Source organism: Triticum aestivum, chromosome 2B (assembly GCF_018294505.1).
Source record: "Triticum aestivum cultivar Chinese Spring chromosome 2B, IWGSC CS RefSeq v2.1, whole genome shotgun sequence".
Taxonomy (NCBI): domain Eukaryota; kingdom Viridiplantae; phylum Streptophyta; class Magnoliopsida; order Poales; family Poaceae; genus Triticum; species Triticum aestivum.
In genome coordinates, this window is record NC_057798.1 from 600,385,168 (window position 1) to 600,401,100 (window position 15,933).

The window sequence follows — 15,933 nt, forward strand, 5'->3', positions numbered from 1 at the left end:
TGAATTTGTGGCTCTATAATATGTGGACCCTTAAGATGTACTTGCACTGGATACCCGATTTATGTGCACTCTCTATTATCCTGATGCATTTCTTTAGCTATTTTGTGTCATCAATTGCTATAAATTGCTTATATACTTGTACAAACAGCAAAGATGTTGCAAATTTTTTGCTTTTCTTACTTAAATCATCTCTGCAATTTTGAAGACATGTGAATATATATTCTTTTATTACTTCAGTCAGCAAAGATATCTAGTCTGGAGTGCATGTCACTAAAATTATATTCTATTTATTTTACATACATGAACAAGCACCCACATCATACAACCTACCAAACAACATATGTTGTATGCCGCATCTCTCATGCAACCACACATGCAACAAACCAAACAAAATCTGAGCTGAGCCTGTCTCGTCTCATGCAGTACACCAAACACACATTTCAACTCATTTTTGCATGAGCTCAACCAGGCCAACCCCAGCCAAGCTCCTTCATGCAATGCATGACAGATGCACCCAGGCAACCAAACATGCCCCTAGTTTCCTTTTATGATGCTTTGCCCTTTTCTGGTTGCTTTCTCTTGAACTACCAACATTAAATAAAAATCTAACTACCTCCTATTTTTCTTGAAGAGGCTGTGGGCTAGAAAACCGGTGGTTGTGTGGTAAAAAAATCAATGAAAAAAATCATTATGGACAAGAGTGGGATGATGGGACGGAGGACACGAACGACTACATACACATTCCCCTTTAATAGTAAAGATTTTGTGTAACACCCCGAGACCGATGCGTCAGGTGTCTTCCAGTTATTCGCCGTCATTGCCATGTCATCCGCTTGTGTGTTGCACTTTGCCATGTCATCATCTGCATTTCATCTGCATGTTTTTTAAAACATGCACCCGTTCGGGTTCCCCCGGTTCTCTCCGTTGTCTATTCTGAGCACACACACACTTGCACACGCCCGTCGCACCTCCCAGATCTTGTTTTGTGAGCCGCGCAAAAATATTCTCGGAATGGGCCGAGAGTTGACGAGTGGTGTGGGTATATCACCGGTAGACCGCCTGTCAAATTTCGTTCCATTTGGAGATCGTTTGATGCTCCAACGGTTAACCGAGTTAACCGAAACCCCCTTCTCTTTGCAGCCCAGTACCCCTTCATAACAGCCTGCTAGCCCATCTAAACCCCCTCCATGCTCTCCGTCGTTGGATCACGATCGTGAGGGCGAAAACCGCATCTCATTTGGACTCTGCTAGCTTCCTCTACCTATATAAACACCTCCCCCTCCATTTTTCGTGGTGCAAACCCTAGCCATCTTCCTCCTCGCGCCGCCGGACCTTTCCATCCCGCGCTGGACATGTCCACTCCACCGCCCCGCACCAATCACGCGTTGACACGTCGCCCGCAGCTCGTCCCTACCGCCACGGCCCGCCGGGCCCACCCGCACCGCCACCGCGCGCCCGCGCCTCCCATCGCTGGCGACCGGCCCCGCCGCCGTGTGCCACACCGCATCCCTCGCTGGAGCCACAGCTCCACGCCGCCGCCTCCTTCCTCGTCGTGTGCCGCCGCCGCCCAAGCACCGTGCAGCCCTCCGCCGCTTCCTGCTTCCCGAGCGCCCCGCCGTCCCGCGCCCGAGCTCCACCGGACCCGCATCGTCCCATCGTCAGCCGCCGCCGTCCCGCGCCCGAGCTCCACCGGACCCGCGTCGTCCCATCGTCAGCCGCCGCCGTCCTGCCTCCGGCGCCCAAATCCGGCTGGGATCCGCCGGATCCGGGGCCCCGCAATCCCATTCCCGGCCTCGTCGACCCCCACCGTTGCCTGCTCGCCGGAGTTCCAGCAGCGCTGCCGCCCCCTTCCTCCTGCTCGTGCTCGAGCACGAGGAGGACAGCAGCGCCGCTCCCCGCCCGTTTCGGCCACGTGGGCCATGGCCTAGCCGGCCTGGCCTCGGCCCAACCGCAGACAGCCTGCCTGCGCCTCCCCACCACCATGGGCTCGGCCCACTGGTGAGCCGGCCTAACCCTCGCCCCATGCGTGATTTAGTAAATTGCGCATGTCATTTTTTTCAGAAATGGCTATCCCTGCATTGCTACATCATGTGTGCATCTTTGTTAGCTTGTAACTGTGTGCATGTTGCTCCGTTTTGCGTGTATGATATGTCAAAATGTTCACCTCAGAGTGCTCTTAATGATGGAGACTGCTAAGTGATATAAACTGTTGAAATCTGTTGATTGTTAACATCATGTATGCATCTTGTGAGTGGTGTAACTTTGTACCTTTTGATGCTATGGTGATGATCTTGAAATGCACATGTTCTCCTCTTCATGTCTTCATGTTTGTGTGGTTTGAATTCATGTTAGGGTGCATCTTGACATATTAATCCCTGTTGCAAAAGTGCATGTTGTTGTTAACTGCTGGAAACTGTTATAACTTGCCTATTTGTCATTTTTATATCTTTTGGTGTGATTTTCTTTTGAGCATCATGTCTACATGTTTTAGGAGCATAATTATGCCATATTTACAGTGGGGCAATACATGTATTTTGATATGCCTTGTAGTGAGTGCATCAAGCTTGTGAAGTGGGCTACTTGTTGTTAACTTTATGTCAAGTCTGTTTCTGTCATATCATGTTGCCATGTTTTCTTGATGCTACCAATTAATCCATGCATATTCTGGAGATGCTTAGTTGACATGTTTTGTTGTACATGCTATGCTCTATCATGCCATGCCTTTTGATACCTTATATATGTCATGTAGCATATGTTTTCATTGCCATGAACATGCTTATATAATGTTCCAAATTTCTGTTAACTTCATTATGCCATATTATGAGCTTGTTATTGAGTGATCCATGCCTCTTCTGGAGATGCTCCAATTACATGTTTTGAAGTATGCTATGAGTACTTTGTTCACATGCCATGTTTGCTAATTTTGGATGGCATATGCCTCTGTTCCATGCTTGCAAACATGCTATCATAATATTGCTGTTTTACACTTGCTGAAACTGTTTGAACATGCAATCTTGTCTTGTTGGTTCCCACTAATCCACGAGCCTTATATATATGATGCCTTGATGTTATTTTCTCTTTGTTATGTGTACTTTGATTCCATGCCCTTGGTTGCCATGTATAGTTGCTGTAGCATCTTTGTTTCATGCCTCTAACATGCCATCATATTAACTCTGCTCTATGCTCCTGTGTTATAAAGTTACATTTTGCATTGACCATCTTGGTTTAGTCTTGATGCCTATGAACCTGAAGCTTAATGATATTTGAAATATGTTATGTGTACATGAAGTGCATGTCAAGTTTGTGCTCATATGTTTCCTATAGCATGTTGTTTTGATGGTTGCAAAGTGTCTAGTTGTTGTTTTGGGCAGATTGTTGTTATATCTTGTTTGGAGTGTATGTGTTGCACCGTTGCTCCGTTTTGAGCATGCTCTATATGAAACTTGCTTAGAATTGCATGTAGTTTCATATTATCTTGTTGCATCCTTGTTTTGAGAGTGTTTGATTGATGTTTGGATGCATTTTGCATCAATGCCATGTTTAACTTGTTTTGCTCATATCTTCTAGGTCGTTGTTCCGAATTAAATGAACTTTATATGTAACATGACTATAATTTCGTGTAGATCATCTTGGTGCATCTTAACTTATGTTTAACAACTTGAATATAATGTGTTTTCAGATCTAGACCAATTTCGAAATTTGCATGTGGGGACTTACTGGATTTGTTGTATGTTATTCCGTCCTCATTTAAACTTGCCTTGGTGTGTTGTTCTTGTATGCATCATCTCTTGCCATGAGTAGCATCATATAGACTTGTCAGGCATCATACTTGGTTGAGCATCATGTCATGCTTATGTGTTGTGTGTTTACCATGTTGTTTGCTTCTTTCCGGTTATGCTTCTTCTCGATAGTTCCTGTTTCGTTGCGACCATGAGGATTCGTTTGACTACGCCTGGTTCGTCTTCACCCGTTCGTCTTCTTCATGGACTCGTTCTTCTTCCTAGCGGGATTTCAATAAAGATGTCCGTTACCCTGGATCTCACTACTATCTTTACTATGCTAGTTGTCTCGATGCTATCGCTATGTCGCGCTTCCTACCACTTGTTTATCAAGCCTCCCAAATTGCCATGTCAACCTCTAACCTTTTTCACCCTTCCTAGCAAACCGTTGTTTGGCTAAGTTACCACTTTGCTCAGCCCCTCTTATAGCGTTGTTAGTTGCAGGTGAAGTTGAAGATTGCTCAATGTTGGACATGATTATGTTGGGATATCACAATATTTCTTATTTAATTAATGCATCTATATACTTGGTAAAGGGTGGAAGGCTCGGCCTTATGCCTGGTGTTTTGTTCTACTCTTGCCGCCCTAGTTTCCGTCATACCGGTGTTATGTTCCTTGATTTTGCGTCCCTAACACGGTGAGGGGTATGGGACCCTCTTGACAATTTGCTTTGAATAAAACTGTTCCAGCAAGGCCCAACATTGGTTTTACATTTGCCATAATAATACTTGAACTAAATAATTAATTGGCATAGAGCGTCATGAACTCGAGGATTTTTCTACATAGCAGGGAGGGGCCAGTGCTGATGGTGTTGGTACCAAACTAGAGCAGCTTGCGGCGCCGCCCCTTGGCAACTTGGGTTATTTTGGTCGCTGTAACCATAGCTCATCCGTCGTGGCCTAAGACGAGATATGCGCGGCTACTATCAGGGTGTCAGTACGTCGGGAGGTCTTGCTGGACTTGTTTTACCATCGTTGAGATGTCTTGTGCACCGGGATCCCGAGTCTGATCGGATGTCCCGCGATGGAGGATTGTCTCCACGGATCATGGGCTAAGTTGGGACACCCCTGCAGGGTTTGATATTTCGAAAGCCGTGCCCGTGGTTATGTGGCAGATGGGAGTTTTTAATATCCGATTGTAGAGAACTTGACACCAGACTCGAATTAAAATACCCAACCGCGTGTGTAACCGTGATGGTCTCTTTTTGAGTGGGTCGAGAAAAGAACACGGTGGTGTTATGTTTGAATGTAAGTAGTTTCAGGATCACTTGATCATTACTAGTTTGCGACCGTTTGAGTAGCTTCTCATCTTATTCTTATATTCACAAGTTAGCCACCATATCATGCTTAGTCATTGCTGCAAGCTCACCACTTATCCATTCCATACCCATTAAGCTTTGCTAGTCTTGAAACCCATGCTAATGGTATTGCTGAGTCCTCGTGGCTCATAGATTACTACAACAACAGTTGCAGATACAGGTAATGCGATGATCATGACGGGAGAATGATGTTTACTTGTTTTGGAGTTCTTCTTCTGCTTCTTCTTCGATCAGGGGATAGGTTCCAGGTCGGCAGCCTAGGCTAGCAGGGTGGATGTCGTTTGAGTTTCTGTTTGTGTTTCATCTGTAGTCGGATGTTGCTCTTATGTATGGTGACGTTGTATTCATGTGGCATTGTTTGCCTCTTGTATGTATCTCCAACTATTATGTAATGGTACGATTTAATGATATCCACCTTGCAAAAGCATCTCCAATATGCACTTCTATCCTTGGTGGGACCTTCGAGTTCCTTTAGGATAGGGTCGCATATTGGGTGTGACATTCTGGGAATGTGTAGTGGAGGTGACAGGTCATCACCCTTACGTAGTCCTTTTACATTTCCTAGTAATGGCCTATGCCAGGATGCCGATCTTTGGGTCTCGGGTGCCAATGAACTTGAATTGGGAAAAATAATTTTAAAATTACAAAATTAGTCAAAAGTTCTTGAAGGCTTGTTTTAAAATTACAAGGAATGGCTCTCATGGTATTTTAGGCGAAAGAAAAACAAAATCAATAGAAAGGACTAACCTCACTCGGGGCAGATCTTCATGAATTAGGCACTCTCCTTGCCCTTACAAACTCTTTGGTTCAACTCCACATGATTTAGAGACTCCCAAGTGACACCTAACCAATCTAGGATACACCACTATTTAAACGAAATTTCTATTTTCCAAACGTTCTCGCCTTGTCAATAGATCTGAACGAGTTCGGCTTGAGCGCTCCACCTTCAGCACGCTTTCCAGTTTTAGCAAAAAAATGACCCGCGGTGGGATTCGATCCTTGCACCTGCAGCATGCATTCTGCTAACGCTAACCAACCAAGCTAACTATTATCTACGATTAGAGATATGTTACATCTCCTTTTATCATATCACTGCTCCTTTGCATGTACACCCAAGAAACTAGGAATAAAATTGATGTGTGTGGGGTGCCTTTGGACTCGGACCTGAGTCTCTCGTAACTAAGCTCTGCCCATTAACCAGCTCACTTTTTTTTAGGTATTAACCAGCTCACTTAAATTACTTCTGTTGTCTTGTCCCTAATTTATGCTTTAAATAGCCTGTTGGTTACAATAGGCAGTTTCCATATATAGTATTAAAAACGCTATTGTGTCTCTCCATTATAGTAGTATGACTCGTTGTCTTGGTCCCATTTCTACCTCGTCCGAGGAATGTAAATAATGGGATGGAAAATTAAGAGGATTGAAATGGGAGCACGCAATCCTTGCTCCCATAATGGTAGCATGTTTCTCTCCATTTCAGGACCAGGAGCACGCAACCAATGCATGTCTCGGGCTCCTGGAAATAGTAGTATGACTCGTTGTCTTGGTCCCATTTCTACCTTGTCCGAGGAATGTAAATAATGGGATGGAAAATTAAGAGGATTGAAATGGGAGCACGCAATCCTTGCTCCCATAATGGTAGCATGTTTCTCTCCATTTCAGGACCAGGAGCACGCAACCAATGCATGTCTCAGGCTCCTGGACTTGATAACTTAGGTACAGAAATCACGATAACTTTGCCCCGTGGCTACAAGTTATTGAAAACATAACCACCGATAACTTCTTTGTAAATAGCATGATAATATACACTCCCGGACTTGATAACTCAGGAATAAACACCACGATAACTTTCACCCGTGGAAAAAAGTTGTTGGAAACATACTCCGGTAACATCTGCGTAAATAACATGGTAATATAGGCTCCCGGACCTGATAACTTAGGTACAAACACCACGATAATTTGACCCACGAAAAAAGTTGTTGAAAACATACTCTGATAACTTTTTGTGTAAATAGCATGATAATATAGTCTCTCGGTCCTAATAACTTGGGTACAAACACCACGATAACTTTGACCCATGAATTTTTTTTGTTGAAAACATACAACCGATAACTTCTTTGTAAATAGCATGATAATATACACTCACGGACCTGATAACTTAGGTGCAAACACTGATAACTTTGACCCGTGAAAAAAAGTTGTTGGAAACATACTCTGATAACGTTTTGTGTAAATAACATGATAATATAGGTTTATGGTCCTGATACACCACAATAACTTTGACGTGAAAAAAATTTGTTGAAAACATACCACCGATAACTTCTTGTGTAAATAACATGAGCTGATAACTGTTAAAAATACCCCCCCCCCCATGTGTAAACAATATGATGATACACGCACATGAGAGCTGATAACTCATATACAAATATCGCCGTAATTTTTTGACCGAGGAACCAAAAATTGTTGGAAAAGATGCCCTCGATAACTTTTGTGCAACATGGTAATATACACAACAAAGCTGATAACTCACTCAAACATCATAATCATTTTTTGACCCCTAGGATAAAAGTTTGTTGAAAACATACCCCTGAAACTTTTGTGTAAATGACACGGTAACTTATGTATGACAGACGTGATAACTCACGTAGCCCGGATGTGGTAACTTTTGGTATGAAAAAATTTTCATTAGAACATATCAACATGGGATCTAGTTTCGAAGATCTCGTCAAGACGTTTTTTTTTGTGAAGACGGGTTTTCAGTCGGGGCGACAGTTTGAGCTACAAAAATTTTGAAGTTTGAAAAAAGAAAGAATTTAGGATGACATCAGCTTTTCGTTCTTTAGTGCATATATGCATGGAATTAGAGGAGTGCACATGAAAGAAAAATTAGTCATTCTAATGCTTGCATGTATATAATTAGAGTGAAGTAAGGATTGTTCTTGCCTATTGCTAAAATCCGAACGTTTGGTAGTTATAAAAGTCCCTATTTAAAAGGTAATAGATGTTGATGTGAACTCATTGCTCTTGTGCTTTAAAAGACTCCTCAACACTCTATCACTCTCTCACAGATTTGGCCTGTGGGTGGGAGAAGAATTGGAGTGGAAGACAACTTGAGGGGGCTAGAAATCAAGAATCAAATGGTTAGAGTGAAATCCCTTGATCTCAACAATGTAGGCCGTTCTCTCTGAGAAAATGGATATGCGAAGTGGAGGATTCTTCCTGGTTATTCCCTCTAAGAGTAGGTTGTGTGGGTGCGGTATATATATATATAGCCATAACCAAAGATATAGCTATTACATACCTTTATGCAAAACTCGATGGAACCAAAAGAAAAACTCAAAGGCACAACCTAATGCAAAAAATTCGAATGTTAGCCATTTCAATGAGAGTGGATGAATCCACTCGGTGGGACCGATATGTGACGACCTAAGCCACACATCTAGGTGCCCTCATTGACGAATCAAGCATCTCACACCAAAACCAGTGGAAGAGCATAGTACAACCCCGCCCAACACCCAACCAAGGGAGGAGGAGAAACAGCACCGACAAGACATTGTCACCGCTCATCACAGTGGGCGGCCTATTGTGGCCTCTTGATAGGGCATGGCAACGAGTTCACGGTTGGTCTAATCTTCCTATGTTGAAATCTCTGATACAGACGATTCACATTTGTATTTGTGATGAGTTGTTGCCAACTTCCTATTTCTATATGTGAGCAACTTCGTCCACTCATTGCTGGCGACTGGTGGGGAAGATAAAATGGAGGAAAAAGATGCACTGGTGGTTATGGGAATGGCTCACATCCTCTGGTATGGGAGTCATGCTTGGGCGACAATATTGGCGCCAACTCTGAACAACTACAAACAGCCGATCCATTTTGTCCACATGTCCATTTGAACCCATTTCATCCCAAATTTGACATTACGGTCGGAGGCAGACACAAAGCGTACGCCCACACCGGCAGATGCCAGCTTGCGTAGGTCCCTAATCTTTAATATCACTAGCTTCGTTCTTACAGAAATTGATCAAGCTACCACAAGAATATTCTCTTTGAACCACACATCACGAGAATGATTTTGAAAAGAGTCAGCTCAGCCTGCCTCTTCCTTTGCTCCCAATTTTTAGACTTCTACAAGTCTATCTTCTTACGATGGAAATCACGAACACAACCCGCCGGCTTTTGGTCTTCTCCGGCACGGCACGGGCTGCCCACCGGGGACAATGGTGCATACGTGCGAGAATGCACAACCGCATGCTAGCTGCTGCGATGCTAGAATGCAGTGCTCGCCGTGGCCTTTCACTAACCCAGCTCGCCGTGACCTCTGCTCCACTGGGCTGCGGTGTCCACCGCTTTTATGCACGTACCAACCGAATTAAAAAACCAGACAAAAACAAACGAACAAAAAAAAAGGGGTCTCGGAGTTGGATTTGTTCTCAAGGAGATTCTTGGAATGCATCGGCACCTGGTTCTCTGTGATTCTTGGAATGCGTCGTCACCCACCTTCATGTTCTAAAACAAGATGTCTCATGGGGCATTGGGGACGGCAACAAAATTGGAATTTTATCTATCTTTGGTTAGATGGAATTCTCCAACCTACCCCTCCTATTTCCATCTTCAGCAACTATCAACTGCTGCTTGCAGTGAATGGATTGGTTAGGTGTTAGCTGCATTGCTGCTTGCAGTGAATCCCTCCAAGAAGGCCCGACACATGAACAGCCTGAGAGGTTGGCAGTCCGTCATGCACAAACACTTAATGGATTTGCTTTACTGTTTATAGCCACCATCCAATTTTGAAATTCAAATCAACCGATAGATTAACTTCAAATTTCAAGAAGTGTTGGAGCAACCGCCTGATGTGCACGCTGCCTCCACGGTGGTGGGGACTCAGATGGGTTGCAACGCACTGGGTGGCAGAATGATGCACATTGTGCCAATCTAACTATAAGATGCAAAAAACTAGCAAAGACCAGCTATATGATGACAAGACATGTATGAAGGTTGGTAAGCGGGTTGCCCATTGAAGCGGGCAGGCCGACCAGATTTCCTTCCATGTTGGTTTGACTACAGCCAAATCTGGCAAGCAAAACAAGGGTACAAAGAACACTAGCCTTGGTACAATGCAGCCTAGGACTGACGATGCTTTCTTGGCAAATGCATCTCCAGCAGATTGCAGAAATGTAAGCTACTCGGAACCCAGTGCATATCTTCATCTATGAGAAAAAGGAAAGAAACGATACTGATTGATACTACAACAATAAAAAGGTGTTCGATTTGGCCTCAGAATTGCAGAATAACAGCATGGACGCACAGCGACCAATCAGTCCCGAAAGATGGTATGATTAAAAGTTTTTTCATCACCGGCCAAGCATGAACAATATTAGGTCTCTAAAGTTTAACACAGATCAGGTCTGGACCAGCACAAAACATCTATTTTGTGACCTTATCGCATTTTAAGAATAATGGGAGGAAAATGATTGTTGGCAAAAGAGATTATCAAGCTCAGCCCAACTGCCCACTTTCCTCAAATTAATATTGCAGGAAAAACTTTCGGCAAGAAATGCACAGCATAAGGCATTTAACCGATACACACTTATCCTGCAAAGGCAACAAAGAACAAAGCATACAAATTCATATGCAGAGCAGATAGAACCAGAAGCAATAATCCAATGCACAGAACAATGCTGCAAAAACAAGTTTAAGGTACACGCCATACTTCAGAATGATGCATAATTTAGAAGAATAAAGATATAACTACTCATTATAATCTAGCAGATGATCAATGAGCATAACTGTAGATAAATATTGGTTACAGACGCTTGCACCTTTAAAAGGTGAAGCTCTTTTCTACTATTAAAAGACACTACAAGTATGTATAAATAAAATAACTACATAATCAGTAAGCACAGCATCAATACACCTAAACTCGATTACCACTACAGAGCTGTGACCTGAGCATTAACCACTAACAGCAACCTATAATGACGACCTTATCAGTAGCTGTGCTACATTGCCAGGAATCAAAACCAGACAAACCATTGCTCCGGTATTCTCTCAACCCTTTAATACATCCAGACATGGGAGTAAATATCTGTGTCTGCCATATTGGACAAGACAGCATTTTTTAGGTCCAACGATATAAATTGTAGGAAATTATTGCATTGGGCGCAAATGCTCCTCAAATTTATGCAACAACAATTATTTTTCAGGTCCAACGATATAAATTGTAGGGAATTAATACATTGAGCGCAGATCCTCCTCAAATTTATGCAACAAGAACACAAGAACGAAAACAAGTACACAAATCTGACATGGCACAAGCAAAGAAAAATATAAAAGATAAACTAATGGATCAGATTTCTGGCTTGGAACCCTCTGACAAGGATTACATATGCGCATAGTATAATCATAGTCGATCATTTGGGGAAAGGATCCTCATATCCATTCAACTTGTGATAAATGAAACAAACACAAATCTGAAAGATAAAATACATTAAGCAAGATGGATCAGACTTCTGGCTTGGAATCCTCTGATAAAGGATTACAGTTGCGCACAGTATAATCATAGTCGATCATTTGGGGAAAGGGTCCTCACTTCCATTTAAAGTTCAGACCAGTTCATCCGATGTGGATAAAACGGCACACATTGTCTTATTGTTATGTCCAACGTGTATAATTGCAAAAGCGTTGACAGTTGTAAGGAACAAGCGAGGCATTGCAGAAACAATTAACCATTGTAATACATTGCTCAGTCATATGATACGTCATCTCATGGACGCCAGAGGCATCTCTGAAGTCTGACATGCGAAAATTCATAATTCATCATCGCATTGGCATGGATCTTAGAAATAAAATAGAAAAAGGAAGAACAAAAAACGAGGGATCAGAAGTCTATTAAGTATGGTAATCAGTCATAAGAAATCAGAAACACGGACCAACTTTTCTTCATCACATCCCAGATATGCAGAAACGAAAAACAATAGAGAGAAATCGCAACGGCAGAGAGATCATCAGAGACTTAAATACTAAGAATCAGATCATGGATCATATTGTTGCAGTATTTGCTCATCCTTTGATACATACGCCATGGCGACAGTGAAAAAAGCGAGATGCGCAAAGCAAAATCGAAGGAGCGTAGAAAATTTACAGAAGCAATGGAATTGGGAGCCGAGGAGAGGTGGCGGCTACTGCAGTCGACGGCCGACGCCGCCAGTTGTGCTTGCCCTGAAACACTCGCCTGATCTCCTATTTATAAAGGCGTGCCGCGAGGAAACCCTAAAAGGCCGTGACTGTCCAGTATGGGCCGGGCCTCTATTCAGAACAGTGGGCCGGGACAACTTATAGCACGATTCGGTCGAGGTCAAGAAGTTTCCAGAATTCCATAGGTTTCCAAGAAAATCGATGATGAACTCAAAAAAAAAACGATGATGAAAGAGTCTGAATTTTATAAAAAAAAATAAAATCCTGGCCTAGTACGATGTGGTGTACTCCACTATTATAGAGTCTAAGCGATTTGCTGATGGGGCTCTTTTGAGATTTGATCATATGGAACTCGAATAGATTACACTCTGTGAGTACCAAACGAACAACAAAGGAGGCAACAAACTCGCCACGCCCCTTTGCCCTCCTGACGTGACCTGAGCATAGGCGGACGGATCTTCGCTCACGTTCTAGCGTTTCTCTTTCTCCCATACCCATCTGCTCGGCCTGAATATCTGCCGCAGGAGCGCCATCTTGGGGACATTCCAGTTTTCGACATGCCTGAACAAAAACCCAACTGTATCTGTCAAGCACCAGACTCGCAACGCATGCATCTCGTGCACACGATAAGCTCCTGGAACGACGGAGTGAGTGAGTACCTGCACACCTTCCCCGACTCGGCATCGAAGTAGTACTCCGTGTACCCGGTTGCTGAAAAGTGAAAAATGGTACAATGAGACCAAAAACATGCAGTACTGAAAACATGTTCAGTACAGGAGCGATGCATTTTGCAGTTTTGCACCGGCCGGGCCAAACGCGGTGTCGGTCTGCTGATACAGATACAGAGCGCGTAGCCGTGAACTTACCGGAGAGAATGGGCCTCCACGGGAACGACATGACGCAGCTGAAACGCCAGTGCCCGATCGATTTGTCCTGCACCCAGACCCAGCAAAGTCGATCAATCGGCGAAAACAACTCACCACTTCGCTGCTGTAAAGATCGATTGACTGACGCGGGAAATGTACCTCGACATCCTCCCATTTGGTCAGCTTCATGTTGGACTTCTCCAGCAGGGACCCGAAGTTGGTGCAGTTCCTCTTGAAGCGTTGCAGGCCTCTGAATGAACCCGCCGGGTCGGCGAACTCGCAGTCGTCTTCGTACGCCCCGAGCGTGAGGTTCCCTGCAGTACGAACGTAAGCAAACGGCAAACGTGCAGTAGTATAATAAAACGCGTGGAGCTTAATTCCTGACCTGTGACGAAGTATGACCGCGCGAAGTCATCCTTGATGGCCTCGGCGACCTGCGCGCGGCCAACGGGCTGGGACTCCGACGTGCCGTCGTCTGCAGCACCGGCGTCCGCCTCCGGAGACGGCGGCCGGAAGAAAGACGCGGCGATGCCGAGGGCCTCGGAGCCGTACCAGGCGGCCTTCAGGACCACGTTGTCCGACTCCGAGCCGGAGGGCGTGCCGGTGCGCGGGCTCGTGGACGTGGACCCGGGCTTTCTCTGCGCGTTCAGCCGGAAACGGCGGCGGGATGGCTGCTGGATGAGCACGCCGGCGTTCTGGCGGTGATGGCAGGTGGGGAGGGAAGTAGCCGGGGCGGGGTGCAGCAGGGCCATTCCTTTTGCCGGAGCTCCGGCCGGGCCAACAGTCTAGGGGCAGAGGAGTGGCACAGCCACTTGTTTGGCCTTGGCGTCTTCTGTACTTACTTGCTAGACTCTCTTACCGTTCGAGTGTGAGGTTGGGATTAAACGCGGGAGAGATGGATTTTCTTCACTCCGGAATGTGTGGTTACAGTGACGTAGTAGATCTAGGCAGGTAGAGCATCTACAGCCGGCCTCTAATAGCCGTCCGGTCATTGACAGGTTAAAAAAAACAATCAGGTTTTTTTTGCGAAAAAATCCAATCGGACCTCTCAAACCACCGACAAACGTCTCGCTGACCAACACCCCCCATATCCAGCCTAAATATAGGGCGGATATGGGGCGGCCAGGGCACGCCCAGGCGCGTCCGCCTGACAGGCCCGGCCCACCACCGACCCCATAGTTTGTCCCACAATAACCCCAATCCGGAGGCCTCGCTCCGAACCCTAGGTCACTCTCTCTCGCTCCGTCCTCTCCTTTCCCTCTTCGATTCCGATTCCATCCACTCTAATGTCCAGCTCTGGCAGCGACTCCAGCTCTGAGCTTGACTACAAGGAGGAGATGGCCCTCCGCATTGCGTTGGGGATGTCCAAGGTGGACACCGGCGGCAGCTCCGGATCAGGAGCGTCGTCGCAGGTCCCGTGCCGGCGACCGCGACCGCGACAACAACACCTTCTCCTCGGAAGACCAAGATCCTCCACCAGTCGCGGACGCCTACAGCTGCGCCGGTGACCGAAAGGGCAGAGGCACGACGAGGAAGTTGTGAAGCTCCATCTTCTCCGTCTTTAATTTCAAGTTTTTAGTAATCTAGTTTAAAATTGTCCGTCGTTTATGTGAATTATGTGAACTTTGGCCATCTTTTGGAGATTCGTTGGTGATCGGAATGTGCATTTCTATGTCCAAATTTATGTATGTTTGATGATCTACGTTGTTTAGTTCCATGTTGCATACTTAGTATGGATATAGGGTATCGGATGTGAGATACACGGATTTGGACGACATGATTTGAGGAGTGTCGGGTCAGTGCCCGCGGACGCGCCGGGTGTGTCTGCGGGTGTTTAAGGGTCCGGATTTGCCCATTCCTGATGTAGATGCTCTTACAATGACATAGTAGATCTGGACAATTACTCCACCAATTTTTGAAGCTCAGACATTCGTCAAATAGCAACCAACACAAGCGCGCCGAATTCACACCATGCTCTCGAAATTTCTCTAGCAACAACGCCCCATCTCAAAAGATAATCGGCTTTATTAAACCTGAGTCGACTAACGTTTAGCAAAGTCTCGGTCGACGTGCTGTTCGTAGGATGTTAGGTGATATGTCTCCAACGTATCTATAATTTATGTAGTATTCATGCCATGTTTATAATAATTTCATATGGTTTTGGTATGATTTGCATGGAACTAACCCGGACTGACGTTGTTTTCAGCAGAACTACTGTGGTGTTGTTTTTTTATGCAGAAATGAAAGTTCTCCAAACACTTCGAAACTTTTTGTGAATTTTTTATGGACCAGAAGAGAACCATTGGGCCAGAGCAGCACCTGGGGGTGCCCCGAGGGGGCACAACCCACCACGGCGCGCCTGGGCCCCCAGACGCACCCTGCTGGGTTGTGGCCACCTCGGTGGCCTCCCGTACCCCTTCTTCGCCCTATAAGTTCCCAAATATTTCAAAAACCCTCGGGGAGACCCTAGATCGGAAGTTCCGCCGCCGCAAGCCTCTGTATCCACCAAAAACCAATCAGGAGCCCGTTCCGGCACCCTGCCGGAGGGGGGAATCATCATCGGTGGTCATCTTCATCATCCCGGTGACCACCACGATGAGGAGGGAGTAGTCCACCCACGGGGCAAAGGGTTTGTACCTGTAGCTATGTGTTTAATCTCTCTCTCGCGCGCGATCTTGAGATGTCACGATCTTGATGTATCATGGGCTTTGTTAACATAGATGGATCATATGATGTTTCTCCCCTCTCTACTCTTGTTGTGATGAATTGAGT

The 15,933-nt window shown here is 45.2% G+C and overlaps 1 protein-coding gene, 6 non-coding genes and 1 pseudogene across 7 annotated transcripts; all 8 read right to left on the reverse strand.

Moving 5' to 3' along the window:
- Window positions 1-10,224: 10,224 nt before the first annotated feature.
- On the reverse strand, window positions 10,225-10,312 carry LOC123047904 (small nucleolar RNA snoR118). The gene has a single exon (XR_006423215.1). It is a non-coding gene; the product is annotated as a small nucleolar RNA snoR118 (small nucleolar RNA).
- A 58-nt stretch (window positions 10,313-10,370) lies between these two features.
- On the reverse strand, window positions 10,371-10,462 carry LOC123047753 (small nucleolar RNA SNORD96 family). Its single transcript, XR_006423118.1, has one exon. It is a non-coding gene; the product is annotated as a small nucleolar RNA SNORD96 family (small nucleolar RNA).
- Window positions 10,463-10,555: 93 nt separating this feature from the next.
- Window positions 10,556-10,700, reverse strand: LOC123047905 (small nucleolar RNA snoR135). Its single transcript, XR_006423216.1, has one exon. It is a non-coding gene; the product is annotated as a small nucleolar RNA snoR135 (small nucleolar RNA).
- Window positions 10,701-11,278: 578 nt separating this feature from the next.
- Window positions 11,279-13,995, reverse strand: LOC123046236 (uncharacterized). The gene is made up of 5 exons (XM_044469540.1): window positions 13,547-13,995; window positions 13,321-13,475; window positions 13,162-13,228; window positions 12,955-13,006; window positions 11,279-12,856 (listed from the first exon to the last, which is right to left on the reverse strand). The coding sequence occupies exons 1-5, from the start codon at window positions 13,911-13,913 to the stop codon at window positions 12,766-12,768; spliced, it is 732 nt and encodes a 243-aa protein (XP_044325475.1). The 5' UTR covers window positions 13,914-13,995; the 3' UTR covers window positions 11,279-12,765.
- LOC123047798 (small nucleolar RNA Z103) lies at window positions 11,443-11,540 on the reverse strand. Its single transcript, XR_006423158.1, has one exon. It is a non-coding gene; the product is annotated as a small nucleolar RNA Z103 (small nucleolar RNA).
- LOC123047797 (small nucleolar RNA Z103) lies at window positions 11,598-11,696 on the reverse strand. Its single transcript, XR_006423157.1, has one exon. It is a non-coding gene; the product is annotated as a small nucleolar RNA Z103 (small nucleolar RNA).
- On the reverse strand, window positions 11,837-11,929 carry LOC123047818 (small nucleolar RNA R64/Z200 family). The gene has a single exon (XR_006423169.1). It is a non-coding gene; the product is annotated as a small nucleolar RNA R64/Z200 family (small nucleolar RNA).
- Window positions 12,101-12,174, reverse strand: LOC123047801 (uncharacterized; annotated as a pseudogene).
- Window positions 13,996-15,933: the final 1,938 nt, after the last annotated feature.